We start from the raw sequence: 21,117 nt of genomic DNA, 5'->3' as shown, positions 1-21,117 counted from the left end.
CAAATACTGTGTAACATAAAAAATTGCAGTGACCGCCATTTTATTCTCTAGGTCCTCTGCTAGGAAAAAAATATATAATGTTTGGGGGGTCTAAGTAATTTTTTTAGTAAAAAAATCAAAAACAAAAAACAAAAAAAACCCTGATTTTTACTTGTAAACAAAAAGTGTCAGAATAGGCCTGGTCCTACTCATATCAAAGTCCCAGCACCTCTAGGATGCCCTTTTTTTCTGTCACAGGGCCATGGCAGTTTTTACCTCAGAAGAACAGATGTATTGGAGCTGCTATTGTTTACTTGCTTCTCAGAGATGTACACTTCAAGGCTATCATTACTGTAGACAGTCACTGACCCAGAACAAGCGTGTGTACATCAGGTTTTCTGACACCTGAGATGCACCTGATATTTCCAAGTCACAGACTCATCAGAGAGTGAAGGAAGAATAAGGACGACAGAGCCTGCACCTTCAAATACAGCAATGGCACCTTTAGGTCAGCAATGCAGCACCCATACTTATTTTATGATAGGTTTGCTTTAAATCTTGTGCATAAAAGTAGGATCTAGTGTCGCTTATTGCCAGCTCCATAGTTCAATAAAAGCCGGTCTGTGGAAGGACAGCAAGGATTATATTATGTCCCAGGCCAGCAGCAAATTTGCCCACAACTGGATTACAAGATGGGTGCCACATAATGGGAATATAGACAAGCCGTGACCTTGTGTGGAGTTCACCATTTGTGTTTTTTGTATGCACATTCCCTGCTTCCTGACCCTTGGGCACTGCTGTTAGAAATAAATAAATAAACCAACTTCAGTACTATTCAGAGATATTACTACAGGGCTACTAGCTAGCAGCAGCCAACTGTTAGTAATGTCCATCCATAACATCACAACTAGGGTTGCCACCATTTCTTCAAGCCAAACTCGAACACTTTTGTGGCACAGGGCAATATTTTTTTTTTGCAGTAAACACTATAGAATTATAAAAAACAAGAAAAAGGAGGGTTCCCCTAAATGGACTTTCCCGGCACTTGCATACAAGTAGTATATAGTAGGAGAATACAGACTTGTGTAAAGAGTAAAAAATATATTTTTATTTATTTGAAAAATCTCATAATGTTAAAAACAACATTTTGAACAACAAAACTGCATTACATAGTCAACATAGTTCAGATAGGGTAATGACCAGTGAAATTGTATGTAGGAATGCTTTTCAAGTCCGACGCGTTCCGGGGTACAAACTATTTCAATCCTTCTTCAGGGGCATGACAGAAAAGAGAGATTCATCTGGAGTGTTTTGTTGTTTGCTCTGAAAGAAAGGTTTAAAAACCACATGAAAAAGCAAAACGTGCTAGATGGGATGATGGTTAGGTATGTTTTTTGTGGGTACAAATGCTGTTCCTTAGATACTGCAATTGGCGTTCTACTGACCGGATGCTGGGATGCGTGCTTGGCTAATCCTATACACTGTCTAACTAAGGGTCACCTTTTGTAGCCCCAGTATACCGCTTTGGCCTGCACGCGTCCGGGAGGGGCAAGGGTAGGTGAAACTACATACCTCTCTTTGGGGAACCATTGTCAATTAACACCTAACGACAACTGCAGTATCTAAGGAACAGCATTTGTACCCACAAAAAACATACCTAACCATCTAGCATGTCTTGCTTTTTCATGTGGTTTTTAAACCTTTCTTTCAGAGCAAACAACAAAACACTCCAGATGAATCTCTCTTTTCTGTCATGGCCCTGAAGAAGGATTGAAATAGTTTGTACCCCGAAACGCGTCGGGCTTGAAAACAGTTCCTACATACAATTTCACTGGTCATTACCCTATCTGAACTATGTTGACTATGTAATGCAGTTTTCTTGTTCAAAATGTCCACAATGCTTGTTTTTAACATTATGAGATTTTTCAAATAAATAAAAATATATTTTTTACTCTTTACACAAGTTTGTATTCTCCTACTATATACTACTTGTATGCAAGTGCCGGGAAAGTCCATTTAGGGGAACCCTCCTTTTTCTTGTTTCTTATGCTTTATTGGATGTGGCACGGCCTCATATAACCTAGGAAAGTTAGTCACTCTCTGTTACTATAGGATTATAAAAGACCCAGGACACATTTGGGTGCCCCAAGGAGAGTAGTAATGTGGCACGCACCCACTCTTCAGTGATGCCAAACCTGCCCCCATACAGCTGCCTGCAGCTCCCAGATGGCAACAGATTTGTGTATGGCCTCTTTCACACTGAGGCACTTCTAAACTGCCAGTAAAACACTGAGCGCTTTTGAAGAGCTTTTCAGGCTCTTTTGAAGGGTTTTTCAGATGCTTTTGAAGAGCTTTCCATTCATTTCAATGGAGAGGGGCATTATTTCACCGCCCTGCCAATGCACTGCCCCAGTGTGAAAGCATTCATTGATTTTAATGGAAATAGGCTTTCGTGAGCTTTTCAGGCGCTTTTTTTAGCGTGAAAGAGCCTCAGTGTGAAAGGGGTCTTAGACTATCTCGGTTACTTGGGGAGCCACAGCCAGGTTGGAATATTGTGTCCGGGTTTCAGGTGGACTGAAACCTGAACTGTCCGGTTGAATCCTGGACAGGTGGCAACCCTAATCACAACAACCCACCAACCTCACCCTGTTGCTCTCTATAGTACCACAAATCCAGACTTTGTATCCCATCTACAGTCTATATGTATTATTGTTATAGTTGTGCCTGGAGTTTAGCATTAAAGTAAGAGCTAAAAATAAAGTGGAACTATACTTCATCTAAGCACCAAAAATGCTATTTAATTAATTGTTAATGTTCAACACAAACTCATCCATCTATCCATGTCTCCATGCTTTATTTTCTTGAGCGAACTTTGAAAAACACCCCCTAGCATTTCTGGCCATGGACATCTTGAGTAAGGGCAAATGATTCATGTGGCAGTTACTTCCTGGAATCCATCTACCCTTAGCTCAGGCATGCAAGCAGAAGAGGTGTGCTTAGTTGAGAAAGCTGGAAGAATCCTGGGATGTATCACATCATTTGCCTAAGCCTGGAAACCAGGAAGTAACTGAAGGAATGCAAAAAAGTTTAAAACAAGCAAATGTAATATACTTTCCTATCCATTTACAAATGCTAGCAGCAAAAACATTTAAAATAGTCATGTTGATTGAGAGAGTGAAGTTCTACTTTAACCGGTTCCAGATCGGCTCACGTACATTTACTGCAGCACAATGGCACATCTGCACGAAACCCCGTATATATACGGGTTTTTTTTTAAGAGGTGCCAGAGGGGGCGCCACGGCACGGCATGGCAGGGGACCCAATGTGTGTGGCCGGCGATCGCCGCCGGCCACACGCGTGCACAAGCGCCAGCACTGGGATTTGTGTGTGTAAACACACAAATCCCTGTGCTGTCAGAGGAGAGGAGACATGTCATATGTTCCTAGTAAGTAGGAACAGCGAAATGTCTCCTCTCCTACTTAGTCCTATCCCCATACAGTTAGAACACACATTTAACCCCTTGATCACCCCCTAGTGTTAACCCCTATCCTACCAGTGTCATTTACACAGTAATCAGTGAATTTTTAAAAAAACGTATCAAAAGTGTCCGATCTGTCCGCCGCAATACCCAATACCACTAAAAATCGCAGATCACCGTCGTTACTAATAAAAAATTATATTATATATTTTATTTATTTATTTATTTCAGGTACTTATATAGCGCCGTCAATTTACGCAGCGCTTTACATATTCATTGTACATTCACATCAGTCCCTACCCTCAAGGAGCTTACAATCTAAGGTCCCTAACTCACATTCATAAATACTAGGGACAATTTAGACAGGATCCAATTAACCTACCAGCATGTCTTTGGAGAGAGATATATATATCTCTCTCTCTCTATATATATATATATATATATATATATATATATATATATATATATATATATATAGATATATAGAGAGAGAGAGAGAGAGAGAGAGAGAGAGAGAGAGAGAGAGAGAGAGAGAGAGAGAGAGAGAGAGAGAGAGAGAGAGAGAGAGAGAGAGAGAGAGAGAGAGAGAGAGAGAGAGAGAGAGATGCCATAACATTTTCCCATAGTTTGTAGATGCTATAACTTTTGCGCAAACCAATCAATATACGCTTATTGCGATTTTTTTTTTACCAAAAATATGTAGATGAATATATATTGGCCTAAACTGATGAAGCAAAAAAGTAAAAAAAAATTTTTTTTTACATTTTTGCTCTTTTTTTGTGTATAGTGCAAAAAATAAAAACCGCAGAGGTGATCAAATAGCACCAAAAGAAAGCTCTATTTGTGGGAAAAAAAGGACGCAAATTTTGTTTGGGTACAGCATTGCATGACCGCACAATTACCAGTTAAAGTGACGCAGTGCCAAATTGTAAAAAGTGCTCTGGTCAGGAAGGGGGTAAAACCTTCCGGGGCTGAAGTGGCTAAGAACCCTTCTTGGGTTAATGGGACTCTGCTGCAGTGCACATGTGCTGACAATAGAAAAGAACAAAACAAGGAGGGACGACAGTGTGCTGCTACTACTTAAAGCGGAGGTTCACACAAAAATTGAACCTCCGCTTTTCGGAACCCTCCTCCCCCCCGGTGTCACATTTGGCACCTTTCAGGGGGGAGGGGGGGTGCAGATACCTGTCTAAGACAGGTATTTGCACCCACTTCCGGCATAGACTCCCACGGGAGTCTACGCTCCCTCCCGTCCCCACCGCGCTGTCTGCTGGGACACACACAGGTCCCAGAGACAGCGGAGACCAGTTAGGAAGCGCAGCGCGACTCACGCATGCGCAGTAGGGAACCGGGAAGTGAAGCCGCAGCGCTTCACTTCCCGATTCCCTTACAGAGAATGGTGGCGGCAGCATCCGAGGACCGAGGGATGATTCGGTCCCGGGTGCCGACATCACTGGACTCTGGGACAGGTGAGTGTCCTTATTTTAAAAGTCAGCAGCTGCAGTATTTGTAGCTGCTGACTTTTAATTTTTTTTTTTTTTCACGGGACTCCCTCTTTAATAATATCTAAAGCTGCCTGTACACGCATTTTTTTTTTAGTTCAGCTGGCGGGCTGAATTAAAAAAAAAAAAAAAAAAAACTGGAATGGCTGCAGCAGCTGATCGAATGTAAATTTTCTAGCAGTCCCATTAACAGAAGTCGATCTACCAATCAACTTGTCAGATAGGAATGCTACACACAGATCAAAATTTATCCAGTTCCTGCTGAACCAGCCAAATTTTGATCTGTGAAAACTCATTTATTCAGGGAAGCCTATCCCACACCCACATAACTGTCCCTGAGCCACCCCCATCAAATCATTCTTTGCAGCTTTTACCTTTTGTACCACCACCCCCTCCCTTTAGAATGTAAGCTCTACGAGCAGGACCCTCCTGTACCTTTTGTATTGAACTGTACTGTAATTGTGTTGTTCCCCCTTATACATTGTAAAGCGCTGAGTAAACTGTTGGCGCTATATAAATCTCGTATAATAAATAATATAATAATAATAATCTGTGTGTACCCAACTTTACCTTCACCAGTAGGTGTCTGACCAATCTGTGCAATCACTGCAGTGGTCGATGGAATAACTCTGCTTACCTAGATCACAAGAATGCATTACATGTCATTTGACAGGTAAAAACAGTTTCCATGCACAGTACAGTATACCAAACGTGTATTTAACTGCTTGCTGGCCTCCAATCTCAAGCTTATAAACCTTTGGGTAATACAAGGTGCCCATTACTTAGACCTAAGTTTAGTGGCTTGTTAAAGCGGTGTTCCAGCCTGGGGAACAATATATAAAAGTCAGCAGCTACAAATACTGTAGCTACTGACTTTTACTATATATGGACATTTACCTGTCCACAGTGTGGATTTGATTTAAATCACTAGTAAAAAGGCTTGATTTAAATCATAATTTTTAAAGAGAACTGTCATCTCTGTCCCTGAGCGGCTCCTCCTCTGACCCACTGTTGACTCACCGACAGTCTTATTCACTTTAATGGGACAGCTGGTCATGTGGCAGTGACACAACAAGGTGAGGAACGTGGTGGCAGCAGGTGAGTGGATGCCCACTAAAAGGTGCTGCCATGATGGATCTATAATGACAGGTGCTCTTTAAATGTAAGGACTTATTCTTGTTGGTAGTTAGAATCTTTAATATTTGCAAACAAAATGAAGGTTTTCTATTTAGAATAATAAGCTGTCAGGTTAGTAAAAGAGCGATATCAGAACCGATTCAATCATACAGTTTGTAGTGTACATAGATTTGCAAAACAATGGGATAAAGCAATATTTCTGAACTTTGGTTTATCTCATGATTACTGTGACGTTGTGTGAATGCATCAATGCAGTGCATGTTATCTCAGCTTGCAGAGCTTGGATTCATTGAATGAGTTTACCAAAAATGTGAATATTGCAGAATATACAGCCTCATGCTACATAACTAAGCTCCATTTCATGGTGAATAAACTAAATTGTTAAAGTATCTTAAATAGAAAACTATCTTTAGATAGATTTTTACGCCAAAAGCATTTTATTAAAATAAATTTGATTTAAAAAAAACAAAACGCTGAAGTTTAGTACTTTTTTGGAGGGGAGGGGGTACAGCACCAAACACCTATGGTGTGTATCCCATGATCTGCAAGCTACTGCTTCATGTAAAAATCCTACCTTCACCACCAGGTACTGCCCAGAGTGGCAATCTGCTAGTGCTGTAGGGGTTAACAACAGCAGCACTCATACAATTAATGTTTCAAAATGCAACAGGTTTTGTGAATGGAGGAGGAACGGATGAATGACAGGATCACCCCTGCCTGTTCACACAATACGTTGCTTTGAGATGGGCAGAGGGGGCAGGAATGGGCAGGCAGTCTCTAACATCTCTTGTATCAGCAGCCTTGCCAGTGCATATCAGATGCAGCTTTGCCAGTGTATGTTGGATTCAGCCTCTCACCAGTGCCTGTAGATGCAGCCTGCCTATGCCCATAAGATGCAGCCTCTCACCAGTACCCATCAGATGCAGCCTGCCTGTGCCCGGATCAGAGCGGCGATCTTCTGCTGTGTCAGGGAGCTGGATTTGAATTGCCCAGGACACAGTAACAATGTCCCGCTTCTTGTGATCACGTCAAACGGATTCAATGCCACGGCATTGGATCAGTGTCCATAATAGGAGGCGGGACATTGTTACTATGGCCCAGGCAATTCAGCTCCCTGACACAGGGAGATCGCTGCTGTCAGGAGAGGAGAAGGGAGGGGAGGACAGGACCTTGAGCCACCAGGATGACACCCTGCAATTGGCGGCCACCGCTACTGCGCATGCGCAATTATCAGCATTTGTTTTCTTTCGGTAGTATGCCAAAAACACCATTTTCGGTCGAACTTTCGGTGCATCCTGACTACAGTCCATTTAACATGGTTTCTTATAAGACACATTCACATCTCGGCTTTTTTCAGCTGCTGCATTTTTGGAGAAGGTTAGGGACTTTTTTTTTTTTTAAAAGCAAAGTGGTGCGTTTTTTGGTTTAATAGACTTTTTGCCACGATTTACGTTTTGCATTTTTTAATCCACCCAATAACAAACTGACCAAAAAAAAAAAAAAAAAAAAATGCAAAACGCATAAAAAAAAACAAAAAACAAAAAAGGCGCAAAAAGTGCATAAAAATGTGTGCAAAAATGCAAAATGAACAACAAAAAGCACTGCAGAAACAGATCAAAAGCAAACTGCATAGGTGTGAACCAGGCCTAAAGCAGTGATCTCTTGCAGTCTCCTTTAGGAGTGGCTGGTGTGCGCTGCATTGCATCAAGATAACTGCAGTGCTAATGAATTGATTACAGCGCATTGCACTGTTCACTTTTTTTTTTTTTTAACAAACCTTAAAGTGATTGTAGTCTTGTTTTTTGTTTTAAAACAAACATGTTATACTTACCTCCTCTGTGCAGTAGATTTGCACAGAGCAGCACAGATCTTCCTCTTCTCGGGTCCCTCTTCGCTGCTCCTGGCCCCTCCCTCCTGTCGAGTGCCCCCACAGCATGCAGGTTGCTATGGGGCTCCCGAGCCAAGCTGTAGCTTCGTGTGTCCATTCAGACACGGAGCTGTCTCCTCTCTCTCCTGATTGGCTAACTGACTTTGATTGACAGCCATGGGAGACAATGGCACTGCTGCTGTATCTCAGACAATCAGGAGGGAGAGTCAGGGACAGCCGAGGGACTCGTGGACATCACTGGACAGATATGGACCTCAGGTAAGTATTAGGGGGTGCTGGGGAGGCTGCTGCACACAGAAGGCTTTTTATCTTAATGTATAGAATGCATTAAGATAAAAAAAAACCTTCTGAATTTACAACTGCTTTAAACTGACATTTCATTAAAGTGACTGTAAACTCTTTTTTTTCCCAATAATAAATATGTCGGACCTACCTTTTCTGTGCAATGGTTTGAACACAGCAGCCCCGATCCTCCTCTTCTTGGGTCCCCCGCTGGTGCCCCTGGCTCCTCCCCCACCCCAAGTGCCCATCATAGCGGGCACTCGTGGGGGCTCGCTCCTGAGCTGTGGTGTGTGTGAGCCAGGCTGTACCTGTCCATTGACACACACACACACACACACACACACACACACACACAGCATGGCTCAGGCCCATCCCCCGCTCCCTCCTCACTGGCTGTGATAGACAGCAGTTGAGCCTATGAGGAGGGATTGAGCCGAGAAATTTGCTGCTCTAATGCACGGAGCTGGATCGAGAGGGAGCTCAGGTAAGTCAAGGGGGGCTGCACTCTGAAGGCCTTTTACCGTAATGCATAGAATGCATTAAGATATAAAACTTTCAGACTTTACAACCACTTTACGTAAGTGTGTTAGTTCACCTTTTAATTTTTTTTTTTTTTAAATGTGAATTTACACTTTAAATAAGCTGACCACCACTGATGTAAGGTTTTCAAAAATAAGCATTTTCCAATGGCACAATACTGACTAGTATGACAATTCATAGATATGTAAAGCAAGTCAGAGTACAGAAGTAGAGTTGTAACATTTATATTTGCACTAGATTTTGTTAATTTAATTGCAAAGCAATCTGCAAAATACTACAAATAAATAGCATTTATATTCCAAACATAGCAAAAGTTTTTTTTTTTTTTTTTTTCTAAATCTAAAGCCCCATATCTTCCACGTCTGTAAAAAAACATTTGAGACAGCTGAGAAAACAAACATCCCAATTTTCTGTATATACAAATTTGTCAGCTGCACACACACATAGTCTGCAAACATAGAGAAAATACATCTTGCTGTGCAACTCCGCTTCTAATCCTTCTCCCGACTCTGAGATAGATAGATAGATAGATAGATAGATAGATAGATAGATAGATAGATAGATAGATAGATAGATAGATAGATAGATAGATAGATAGATAGATAGATAGATATCTCATTCACAAACAGCAAGATTTCTGTGGCTGGGAGTCACAGGCGTTGGCATAAAGCTGTCTGTACAATTCATTGACAGTCTGACAGACTCCATCGCAATTGTATGAATTTACCAGTACACCTGAGCAGTGACATGTGAACAGGGATGGGTGAGCAGCTCTGGACAGACAGTTTACATCCAGGTCTTCTCATGTATCCCTGTGCCAATGTATGTGCTCAGATGTTCATACAGCCGTGGTGTCAGTCAATGACTTGGACAGACAGCCTGCAGCTGTGTGCAAACACCTGTGACCCCGAGTGCAGAAATCACGCTTCTTGGTGTGCTGTATGGCCCTCTGTAGCCATGTGAATGAGGCCTTACAAAATTTAGACATGAAAAAGACATAATAAGCATGTCTATACAGCTTTTAAAGTCCCGTTCATTATTATGCATGTTTGGTGCGGGTAAATGCATGCATTTTATGCACAGTGATCTATGCCGCTGTAGTGGCACTGTTCTGACCGTGGCATTTTCTTCCTGCAGCTTTATTAGTGCCATTGACTGCGCATTGAGGTTGATTTACTAAAACTGGAGAGTGCAAAATCTGGTGCAGCTCTGCACAGAAACCAATCGGCTTTTGTCAAAGCTTAATTGAACAAGCTGGAGTTAGAAGCTGATTGGCTACCATGCACTGCTGCCCCAGATCTTGCACTCTCCAGTTTTAGTAAATCAACCCCTGTGTATTTTGTATGCTGCTTCACATGCAATTAACTGCACAAAAACGTACAGGAAAGATAGAGGTCTAAATCTTTTTTCTTTTCAAATTGTATAAAATCAGTCTGGTTTACAGTATCTAAACCTACCAGAAATGGTATGTGAATTAATGTAACAGCACAGAATAACTGTAATCTGAGGACTCTACTCTTAGCTGTCAATCGGTAGATAGAAAGTTCACCTCCTATTTTCCCACACTGCCTAGAAATAGAATTTTCTTACAAGGTCATTAGGAGTGAGGTGCTGTGCTCACAGTCTGACAGCCATCTGATTGTGACAAAATGTCAGGCGTCTGATAACAGCAGCCTTGGCGGCTTACATTAACACAGTCAGGAAAGAAATATGGAGCTGGCAAACCTTCTGAAAATGCCAGTTGTCTGTTTTTTTTGTCTGGCTTTAACAAAGACCAAAAACAAGTATGAAACAAACGAAAGCCATAATCCTGATCTCAGCACAGTGACCCAGGCTGGGTTCACACTAGTGCGAATTGGATGGGGCGTTTCTTCACATCAGATTTGCATATGGTTGCCACCTCATCCCTTTAAACCCGAACACATATTAATTACACAGGTTCTGTGGCTAATTAAGGTGGTAATTAAACTCACTTGGTGCCTTATGTGCATTTAATTAGCCTCAGAACCTGTGTAATTCAAAGGTGTTTGGGTTTAAAGGGATGAGGTGGCAACTCTAGATTCGCATGACAGGAGATTGTGACCGGCTCTCTATGAAGCTAGTTCGCATAACTCCGGGGTGAGTGTGGAGCGGCTTGCAAAGGAGTCCTGTGCGTCTTTGGCTCCATTTCAGGGCTGAATTCAGGCAAAAATTAGTCCCTGAAACGGAGGAGAACAGGTACACACCCGACCCCGTCTGCAAGCCGCATCTGGCAGCAGTGTGAACCCAGCCTTAGGTGACAGCATTTTTGTTTTGCAGCACTGGGGTTCTTGGTTTGAATCCCAACCAGGACACTCTATGCATGGAGTTTGCATGTTCTATCTGTGCTTGCATGGGTTTCCTCCTACACTCCAAAAAGACATGCTGGAAAGTTCATTGATCCGGTCCATCTGTCCAAAATTGGCCCTAGTATAGCATCCTGGTGAGTACACTAAAGTTGGCTCTCCCAACAGCCAATAAAGCACTTTAAGTCCCCAGGGAGAAAAGCGCTAAAGAAATAGAAATGAATACACTTGTTTCAGGTCAGTGATACAACATATTGAAGCCAAATCACAAGCAAAACAGTCAGGCAATTAGAATTCTCAGAAGGTTAAGCCAGTCATGGCACCTACATATTCCTCTCATGACAGGTTTCTTTTAGGTGTCAATCTTAATAAAAACCTTAGGACGGGAAAATATTTTGATGGCCTCCTCAAGTTCGGAAAGTTTTTTGTCCAGCTCTGTGCGCCGGTTCTGGATGCTGAGGGTATCTGCCCGGACTGGGAGCATCAGCAGCTCCTTGGTCAACTGGACCTGAGTCTCCTTCAGTTTATTGAGGGTCTCCAGCCTCTCTTGCTCTGGCATCTTGGTGTGACCAGGAGGCATGGAAGGATCAGGGGTCTGCTTCTTCAGCTCCTCCTTTTCTTTACGCCACTGCTCCTTCAGATCCAGAAGATACTGGGGAACATGCCCCTTCTGCTTGAAGTCGTACTCACTCTGCTGCCGCTGTTTGTCCTCCAGCACTTCAGTTAATGATTGCATGGACCTGGAGCGCCTGATCTGCACCTTCTTAGCGCTCCTCGCATTGTGGGCCACAAAGTCAATGCTGGAGCCATGCACTTCCATAGCGTCCCTGGCACTGGGAGGCCGGCTAGGCCCTGGTGAGCTAGGTCTCTTGGGTGGTAACCCAGAACCACAGCGGGAATGGGATTTGAGGAAACTGGCGGGACCACTGTTGAGAGGTGGTGGTGGTAGAGGCTCCTGAAGCTTAGCTTTCACCTTGGACTCCACATTCTCGTATTTAGAGGACTTCCAGAGAGCTTTGACCGGTTTGGGTGCCCCCTGTTCCCGGTCGATCTCCTTCTCCCGGAAGCGTTTCTGGATCTCCTTCATCCTGCGTACATTCTCCTTACCGTGGTCCTTGCTTTTCCGGGGAGGGGAGGATGGCTGCTGGCTGTGCAGGGAGATGCCCTCCAGTCTTAGCAGGACCCCCACGCTTCCACTCTGGCCCCGATCCAGGATTTCCCGGGCGTTGGGGCGGATTCTGGGTGCAGGTTGGGCAGGCCGGGCCGTGTAACATTTTGGGTATAAGGTGGGGTCTGGAGCCAGGGGGCCAGATAGGAAATCTAGCTTGAGCTGGGTGCCTTCCAGCCTCCCCCGGGCCGTCTCGGGTCGCCTGTAGCAGTCTGGGAAGAGAGTGGGATCCGGGGGGATGGGGCCCGAGATCCTGGAGGCTCCTTCACACATAACGTCGGTCAGCTCGCTCTGCTACCTCCTCTGAAATACACCGAGGCACTTCAATCTCCACCCGATCCACTGGACGACTCCTCCACCGTCCGCTGAACTCTGACCTCACTATCACAACTACCGAGTACAGTTATCACGCCACGCTCATCTCCATGGAAACCGCCACTTCCGCTTCCGCCGCGGGGAGTCTCGGGAGTTGTAGTTTTCTGGATGTGAGCCGAGTTCCACTCCAAATCTTCAATCACTTCACTTCCAGTTAGAGATTTCACCAATTGTTGGAGATTGACACGCGTTAGAGTTGTCGGTGTTCCGTCAGATATGGTGACCCGTTAGAATTGGTAACGGAAGTGAGGTTCCGTCGCTGCCATTTTGCTACACCCCGCACTCCTCCACAGTAAGCATACACCGAAAAGGGGGCAAGCGGACTTCTTGTTACACCCACCGGAGTTTTGCATTTCACAGTTCTTTTTAACAGTAAACGGTGCAAATATGTTGAAATACAGTATTTGGAAATCCATCGGACTGTTTACATGTTAAATTATAAAAGCAGCGGGTTTCTGTCAGATTAGCAAACCTGTGAGAGCAGCAGGTTTGCTGCTGCTTTTAAAATTCAACATCTAAACAGTCCGATGGATTTCCAAATACTGTATTTGACCTTATAAGCTGCGTTTACTGTTAAAAATAAGTGTGAAATAAAAGACTCCAGTGGTTGTAACAAGAAGTCCGCGCCGCCGCCTTCCCACTGTATCCTTACTGTGGAGGAGTGCAGGGTGTAGCAAGATGGCAATGGAATGTCACTTCCGTTACCAATTCTGACGGGTCACCCAACCTGACGGAACACCTGTGTTGTGACAAAAGGACCAACCTGGCAGAATGTTCAACCCGCGTCACTTCCTGTGATGTGGAATCAGCTGGAGCTGCAAACCGCGTGGACTGTGCACGCGCAATGCGTCATTCATCCCTTCACCGGCTGACGTCAGTGCACCGAGAAATTTGCCTGACAAATGCTCAACTGTATACTGCGCATGCACACGGCAGAAATCAACTAATGCCCCGTACACACGGTCGGACTTTGTTCGGACATTCCGACAACAAAATCCTAGGATTTTTTCCGACGGATGTTGGCTCAAACTTGTTTTGTTGTCGGAATTTCCGATCGCCAACAACGCGGTGACGTACACCACGTACGACGAGACTAGAAAAGGCCGGTTCAGAACCAAGCGCGGCACCCTTTGGGCTCCTTTTGCTAATCTCGTGTTAGTAAAAGTTTGGTGAGAGACGGTTCGCGCTTTTTCAGACTCGTGGCTTTCAGATCGTTTTCTGCCATTCAGTTTGTGCTTGTGGGTTTGTATCTGCTCTTCAGTGCGTGCAGTCAGTTCGTATCGGAGTTTTCTGTGTGATCTTGCCTGCTCGTTGCTGTTTTTCAGGTCGCTCTTCACAGGCCTTGCTGTTCTTCAGTGCGTTCTGTTACTTCGTTCTAAGCAGCCGACCGTTTTCCAGCCATGTTTCGTATGCGAACTCCTCGTAGAGTTCGTGTTGTGCGGGGGCTTGGTGTTGGGGTCCTGACCTTGACACAAGTCCAGTCCATGAACAGGGTGGGGAGGAGTTCATGGACCAAGAACTGGTTGTTTCAGCGTGACCAGTTCTGTCATATGCCTTTGCTCCGTGAGATCCGTGAGAATAATCCTGATGATTTCAGGAACTTTCTCAGGATGACGGACCCCGTGTTTCACCGTTTGGCTTCGCTGACCCCCTATATTAGCAGGCAGGATACCTGCATGAGGCAAGCCATCACTCCGGAGCAGAGGTTGGTCGCTACCTTGCGGTATTTGGCCACAGGGAGAAGCCTGCAGGACTTGAAGTTCTCCTCAGGCATCTCCCCCCAGGCTCTGGGGATCATTATCCCAGAGACCTGTTCTGCCATCATACAGGTCCTGCAGAAGGAGTATATGAAGGTAAGATTTTTATCCTTTTATATCACATTTTATTGTATTGAATGTTTGATAATATATTGTATTTCTTCCCTCATTCCCTAATTACCATGATTGTAATATGCTGTGAATGTCCCCTTTGTTCTCATGCATGCTGGATTTTTATGTCATTATTATTTTAGGTCCTTCATACATATTTGCCCTTCACTAACCTCCCCAGCATGGTCTTTCCTGGCCCTATATTCACCTCATGTAGTCACTTAACAATGTATTTTGTCAGCTCCATAGTAGTGCTTTACCCCAAACACCCCCTAAAATGTTTGGAAATGTTATTTTTGATTTAAATTCAGGCAGAGTGCCAGAGGCTTTTTTTTGTGGTGTCCCCAAATTTTTTTTAACCCTCCCCCCCCCAACTGCTAAGTCAGCTGATCCCAATTCTCTATCCTCAATCATCTATCTGCTGACTTTGCCAAACCCATACACACTATACCCATCTCTTTACTGGTCAGATTTATGGATGAATTCCCCAAAGCATGTAGTGCAAGGGCCTGCCTGTATACTTTCCAATGGTACTGTTTAAAGTTTTTGTATCCTATTATTATCTTGATAGGTAATAGCAGAATGTTCAAATGTCCTCAAATGTGTACAGTGTGTATTTATATCTTTGTATTATGACACTTCTTACCTGTCCAGTGGGCTGCCAATAGTGTAACTAAGGAGGGGCTGTTCCAAGTAATCCCCATTATTTAGGCATTCAGCTCTCAATGAAGTGAAGAGGGTTACCTGTCCAAGAGTTCCCCCCCCATAATGTTAGAAATGGCCCATGAGAGGGGGGGGGGGGGAATATGATAGGTGTACCTTATACTTTGGCCTTGTTAAATTCCCCTTAGTAAATGCTATCTGGAGGTTGCCCCATAATGTTTGTGTCTAATCTGCTTGCCATGTTTCTGTGAAAAAATAGTAATGTTTATTTTTTTTTCCTCAACAGTTTCCTTCAACGCCACAGGAATGGCAGACTGTGGCCTCCCACTTTGCCCAGCGGTGGGACTTTCCTAACTGCGGAGGGGCAATTGATGGGAAACACGTCCACATCGTCCCACCACCCAACTCGGGGTCGTACTATTATAATTACAAGGGGTTTAATAGTATAGTGATGTTGGCGGTGGTGTCGGCTAATTACGAGTTCTTGTATGTGGACGTGGGGAAGAATGCCCGGATGTCCGATGGTGGAGTGATCGCCCAGACGGAGTTCTACAGGCGTCTCCAGAATGGCAGCTTGGACTTGCCACCTCCAGAGGACAATGTTGAAGGTCTCCCATTTGTGTTTGTTGCTGATGAAGCATTTGCGCTGGGGGACCACCTGATGCGGCCATTCCCGATGAGGACCCTCACCCCGGAACAGAGGGTTTTTAATTACCGGCTGGCCAGAGCCCGAAGAGTGGTGGAGAACACATTTGGAGTCCTGGCCAGCCGGTTCCGATTATTTCTGACACCCATCCATATGGCGGAGTATAAACTGAACCATATAATACTTGCCTGCTGTGTTCTCCATAATTTTTTAAGAAAACATTCAGCCAATTATGCTGGCTCCGTTGGGCCTGAGGCCGGAATCCCTAATCCATCAACACTGACGGCGCTTGAAAGTGGCCGTCCTGGCTTGCCCTCCCTGAATGCCCGTGATGTCCGGTTACGCTACCTGGAGTTCTTTGCGGGTAGGGGGGCTATCAATATGCCAGACAATCTGTGACACCTTTTTCAAATAAAAAACAACCAAAAGAAATTCTTTGTGGACATTTACTGCTTGTGTTTGTTTTAGCTGACCCTGACAGAAATGTGTTGAGTGCAGAAAATGTCGTGATTGGGTAACCTTATAAAAAACAGTGTTGGCTGGTACTTCCTAAATGCAAAAACACATTTCACTACAAGTGCACTTGCAACTGCACTGAACCTGCACTTGTAGTGCAAAGAGGATTTGCCCTTAGGAAATAACCCCCATTTTTGCATAAAACAGCAATTACATCACCCCAAAAGTGTTGTAGTGTTGAGACAATAATCCACACATTCTTGAGTAAGGCACTTTTTTATACCTGCACAATCACATGTGCATTTCCCAAAGGTTTTTAAAACAAACCAACATGTTTGTTGTATAACAATGTTTGCAGTAGCATTATGAAAAATCAAAATATCCATTTCAGATAAAACAGGCCTGTGTAAAACCAACAAGAAAGCCAAAAAACTTGAACTTACAAAGTTCACATATGGTAAAACCTGAAGGCTATATCAGACATGAGTATTTGTGAACTGTGTTTGATATAGCGTTCAGATGGGGGGAAATCACCCCTGGAAAAGCCAAATTTGGAAGATGCACACCAATTTACGAATGTCAACATGTGCTATCTGCCATCAGGGGGGATCAAGGGACGTGTTTTGGGGGAGCAAGCCCTTCCTCAACGCTACTTTATAATTGAGGAAGGGGTTGCACCCCCAAAACGCGTCCATTGATCTCCCATGATGGCAGATAGCACATGTTGGCACACTGTGTGCATCCTCCAAATTTGGCTTTTCTAAACATTTACAAAATTTTGGTACGATAAAACAGGTGATTTTGTGGGGTTTAAATTCGCCCCAAAACATCAATGATGTTATTATTTTTTTTAATAACATCACTGATTTGTTGCTGGATGTTTTGCAATTGGAGATTACACCCCATAATCTCCTTGATCAGTATCTGGGCACTTTCAGATGTAAAGCGTTCTGGATCACGATCACCTAAAAAGAGATAAAGAACAAAAAAAAAAAGGTCTCAAAAATCTGCCACCATCCATCTCTTTTACCTGAGCCTGTGGTCGCTGACACTCACCTGTTGTGGTGCCAATCTCCACCACGTCTTCTTCTTCCTCCTGCTCTTCTTCTTGTGTTGGTATTTCCCCTTCTTCCAGAGGGGGGGGGTCTCTGGTCTCCTGGGATGAGGGGTGTCTGAGTCTTTTCTCCCCTATGTAAAACAAAAATGGTATACTTAGCACACAGATATTTGATGGCAGAACTAGAAATAGGAAACATTGCTCGGAAGTGGGGTACAATTGTCTATTTTAGCAGAGTTCCAAGATGTATATTTTTTATTGCCCTTTGTCAAGCTGCAATACTTTACCTGTTTGGTACAAGCTTCACAGATGGAGACCCCCCTATAGTATACACTGGAGCACCTGTGTGGCCCCCCCTAATAAAAATGGTGTTCTTGTGTCCCACACTAGTGCTCCAGTGTCCAGATGTGAAAACAGCTGCTCAGTGTCCTCTCCTTACACACAATCTAGTTTGCATTTCATTCTAGTAACAAACCCATCTACACAAACAAATATTTGGCATCCAAGTAGGCCCCCAAAAATGTGTGAAAATGCATATGGCCTAAACAATGGTGTTCTAGAGGCCGAAAGAAAAATGTTTGATACGAACGAATATGTGCCCATGAACATTAAAGTTGACGTTTTGAAACGTTACAACTAATAAAAGCATATGGAGCAGAACGAACGTAATAAAGACAGAAAGAATAGGAACACAGCACAACTACTTACTTTTTTGCAGCACTCTCCGGATCTTTCGGTACTGCTCTGGCTCTCTCAACTTGAGGTCCGACCACCGCTTCCTGAGCTGATCTTTAGACCTTCGTACCCCGAAATTCCGCTCTAGACTCCTGACCGCTTTCGCCATGATCTTGGCCTTTCGGATGTTCGGGTTGGGGTAAGGCCCATATTTTCCTTCATAGTCGGACTTCCTCATGATGTCGACCATCTCCAACATCTCCCCAAACGACATATTTGTGGCCTTAAAACGTCTCCTTCTGGATCGGGACGTGCCTGGATCCGGGCTTTCCTCCTACTCCTCCTCGTTGCTACAATTAGCCCGCACCTGCTGTATGTCCGCCATCATGCTCTTCCCCCACTGCGCCAAACGAAAAGGGGCGGGGAATACACTAGAAAGAACGTCAGGGGCGGGCGGAGTTACACGCATGCGCAGTGTATATAAAGCGTAACACGCGTGCGTATTACGTTTGATCTCTGAGCGGAGGAAGGAGCATTGGACGCGGCGATCGTAAGAACGAAGGTAAGAGACAAACTTGTGCCTATACTGCTTCTAGATTGAGGCCTATATTGTAACAAGATTAGGAGAGTTTTGTGTGACATTAGGCTTTGTCTTGTGTTGTGTCTTGCAGTGAACATGGATATGGTACTGAAAGATAAGGACTTCATTTCAGTCTTCATAGATATGCTAAGGGAGCTGCCCTGTCTGTGGGAGATTACCCACCCCCATTACAAGAACCAAGCAAAGAGGAAGGCAGCACTGGAGCAATTGTGTGAAATTGTGAAGCAGGTGATCCCCACGGCAGACATCACTTATTTAAAGATTTTCATTGGTGGCCTGAGGAGCACATATCTGAGGGAGCGCAATAAAGTCCTGGATTCACAGATCCGGAGCAGCAGGTGACATCTATGTCCCCAGGATGTTGTACTACGGCAGGCTGCACTTTCTGGCAGGCCAGACTGAACCCAGGCCATCCCTCTCCAGTCTTCCTTCCACGCTTCCTTCCCCCCCGGCTGAGGCTTCTGACGCCCAACCTGGGCCTTCCAGGCCACATGTGGAGGAGCCCAGATTGAGCCAGGTATAGCATTCCTCTAAATATTTCTGCTTGTCCAATCAATGATGTGAACTAGATGTTAGTTGGGAGTACTAATTAAGGATTGTGATTGATGATGCAAAACATTACAACTATGTCCCTTTTTCATACACAGGGAAGTCTCAGCCAGGAGGTGGCCGGGCCGAGCCGGCTGGCTGATATCATGGTCCCTCCACCCCCCCTGAAAACAGAAAGTGGCAGTAGGACGAGTGGCCTAGAGGAGGCAGCTATCAGATTCTTTTGGAGGGCTACAGAGGTCCTGGGAGCACCACACACCAGGCAGGAGAGCATTGCTGCATTCATAGCCTATAAAATGCAGAGGATGGAGGAGGGCCAAAAAGCCATGTGTGAGGCCCTCATATAGGAGGCTCTGGCGAAAGGTATGAGGGGCTAAATTACACCTCACACACAGCTTTGGGATGGTCCTCCTCCTCCTCCTGCAGGTCCTACTCCTCCTCCAGGTCCTACTCCTCCTCCTGCCACATCTCCAACTGCACAGCCACAGCCGGGAATGAAGCATGGAAGGAAGACCAGACAGTGAGGACCCTGGATCCAGTCTGTTGGGCAAAAAAATGCAGCCTCTTGTGGTACCACAGCCTGCGGACACAGATGTCATCTGCTGCTATCCAAGTCTCTGTGAATCCCGGACCAGACTGCCCTCCCTTACATATGGACTCCTCAGGCCACCAATTTTGATGTTGAAGAATTGATGTCTGCCGTGGGGGTCCCAGGCTTCGCTAATTTCTCTTGTTGATCCAGTGTTGCCTTCCTCTTTGTTTGGTTCTGATCCCTTAGTAAAGGATTTTTGTTTGGAATTATACTCTCCTATGTGTTTTACTTCAAAAATGACAGTTTGTTTGTGAGGATTCAGGTACATTTCAAATATACAATGTGAAATGAACAAGGGACACCAACAACAAACAATCTCCTTGAGATTAAATAATAAAAGATATCAATGGTGTTGGGGTAACTTGACACACAAAACACACCCAAAAATATTCTGGAGTAAAAATAAAAATAACATTGAACAAAGATCAGCCTTGGAAAAAATCCAAACATTAAATTAAAAAAAAGGCTTAAAATCCAAAATAAAAAAAAAATAAAAAATATAAAACTGTTAGATGTGACAACTAATAACAATATATTCAGGGAATCCCACTAAAACAACACAAATAAAAGTTTGTGAGAAGTGTGTGTGAATACGAGCAGCAAAACGACTTAATTCTTGTCACATTATAAAGAAGAAGAGAGTGCGCTGTATTAAACCATTTTTAACATTGCAGCGTGACGAAAGTGCTGTATCCATTGCGAACGCTAAGTTTACCAGAACGAGCTGTCCCGTGTTGGAATTTCTTCTGAGCATGCGTGGCACTTTGTGCGTCGGAACAGGCCACACACGGTCGGAATTGACTCGATTGGATTTTGTTGTCGGAAAATTTTATCTCCTGCTGTCCAACTTTGTGTGTCGGAAAATCCGATGGAAAATGTCCGATGGCGCCCACACACGGTCGGAATTTCCGACAACACGCTCCGATCGGACATTATCCATCGGAAAATCCGACCGTGTGTACGGGGCATTACACTGATGAAATCTTCATTCTTAAAGGGGTTGTAAACCCTCGTTTTTTTTTTTTTAAATAACAAACATGTCATACCACTGTGCAGTTAGTTTTGCACAGAGTGGCCCCGATCTACCTCTTCTGGGGTCCCTCAGCGGTGCTGGTGGCTCCTCCCCGCATCGAGTGACCACGTTGGAGAAGGCTCTTCTACAGTGGACACGAGTCCTGCATCTGTGACCATTTGCACAGAATGCAGGGCTTGGCCCCGCCCCCCCGGGGCAGTGTCATTGGATTTGATTGACAGCAGCTGGAGCCAATGGCTGCGCTGCTATCAATCTAGCCAATCAGGACACGAGAATCCAGCTAGAGCTGGTGTGCTCGTTCCCG

At 44.4% G+C, this 21,117-nt stretch overlaps 1 protein-coding gene across 1 annotated transcript; it reads right to left on the bottom strand.

Annotated features, from left to right (window-relative positions):
* Positions 1 to 9,014: 9,014 nt before the first annotated feature.
* Positions 9,015 to 12,885, bottom strand: ENKD1 (enkurin domain containing 1). Its single transcript, XM_073624612.1, has one exon. The coding sequence runs from the start codon at positions 12,569 to 12,571 to the stop codon at positions 11,483 to 11,485; it is 1,089 nt and encodes a 362-aa protein (XP_073480713.1). The 5' UTR covers positions 12,572 to 12,885; the 3' UTR covers positions 9,015 to 11,482.
* Positions 12,886 to 21,117: the final 8,232 nt, after the last annotated feature.

The sequence above is a fragment of the Aquarana catesbeiana genome, linkage group LG01, assembly GCF_042186555.1.
Source record: "Aquarana catesbeiana isolate 2022-GZ linkage group LG01, ASM4218655v1, whole genome shotgun sequence".
NCBI lineage: Eukaryota > Metazoa > Chordata > Amphibia > Anura > Ranidae > Aquarana > Aquarana catesbeiana.
Note: the sequence above shows the minus strand (reverse complement) of the source record. Positions and strands in the feature narration are given on the sequence as shown.

Bases quoted from the DNA above. Each gene is read 5' to 3' on its own strand.
- ENKD1 (XM_073624612.1), bottom strand. From the start codon at position 12,571: ATGTGTGAAGGAGCCTCCAGGATCTCGGGCCCCATCCCCCCGGATCCC.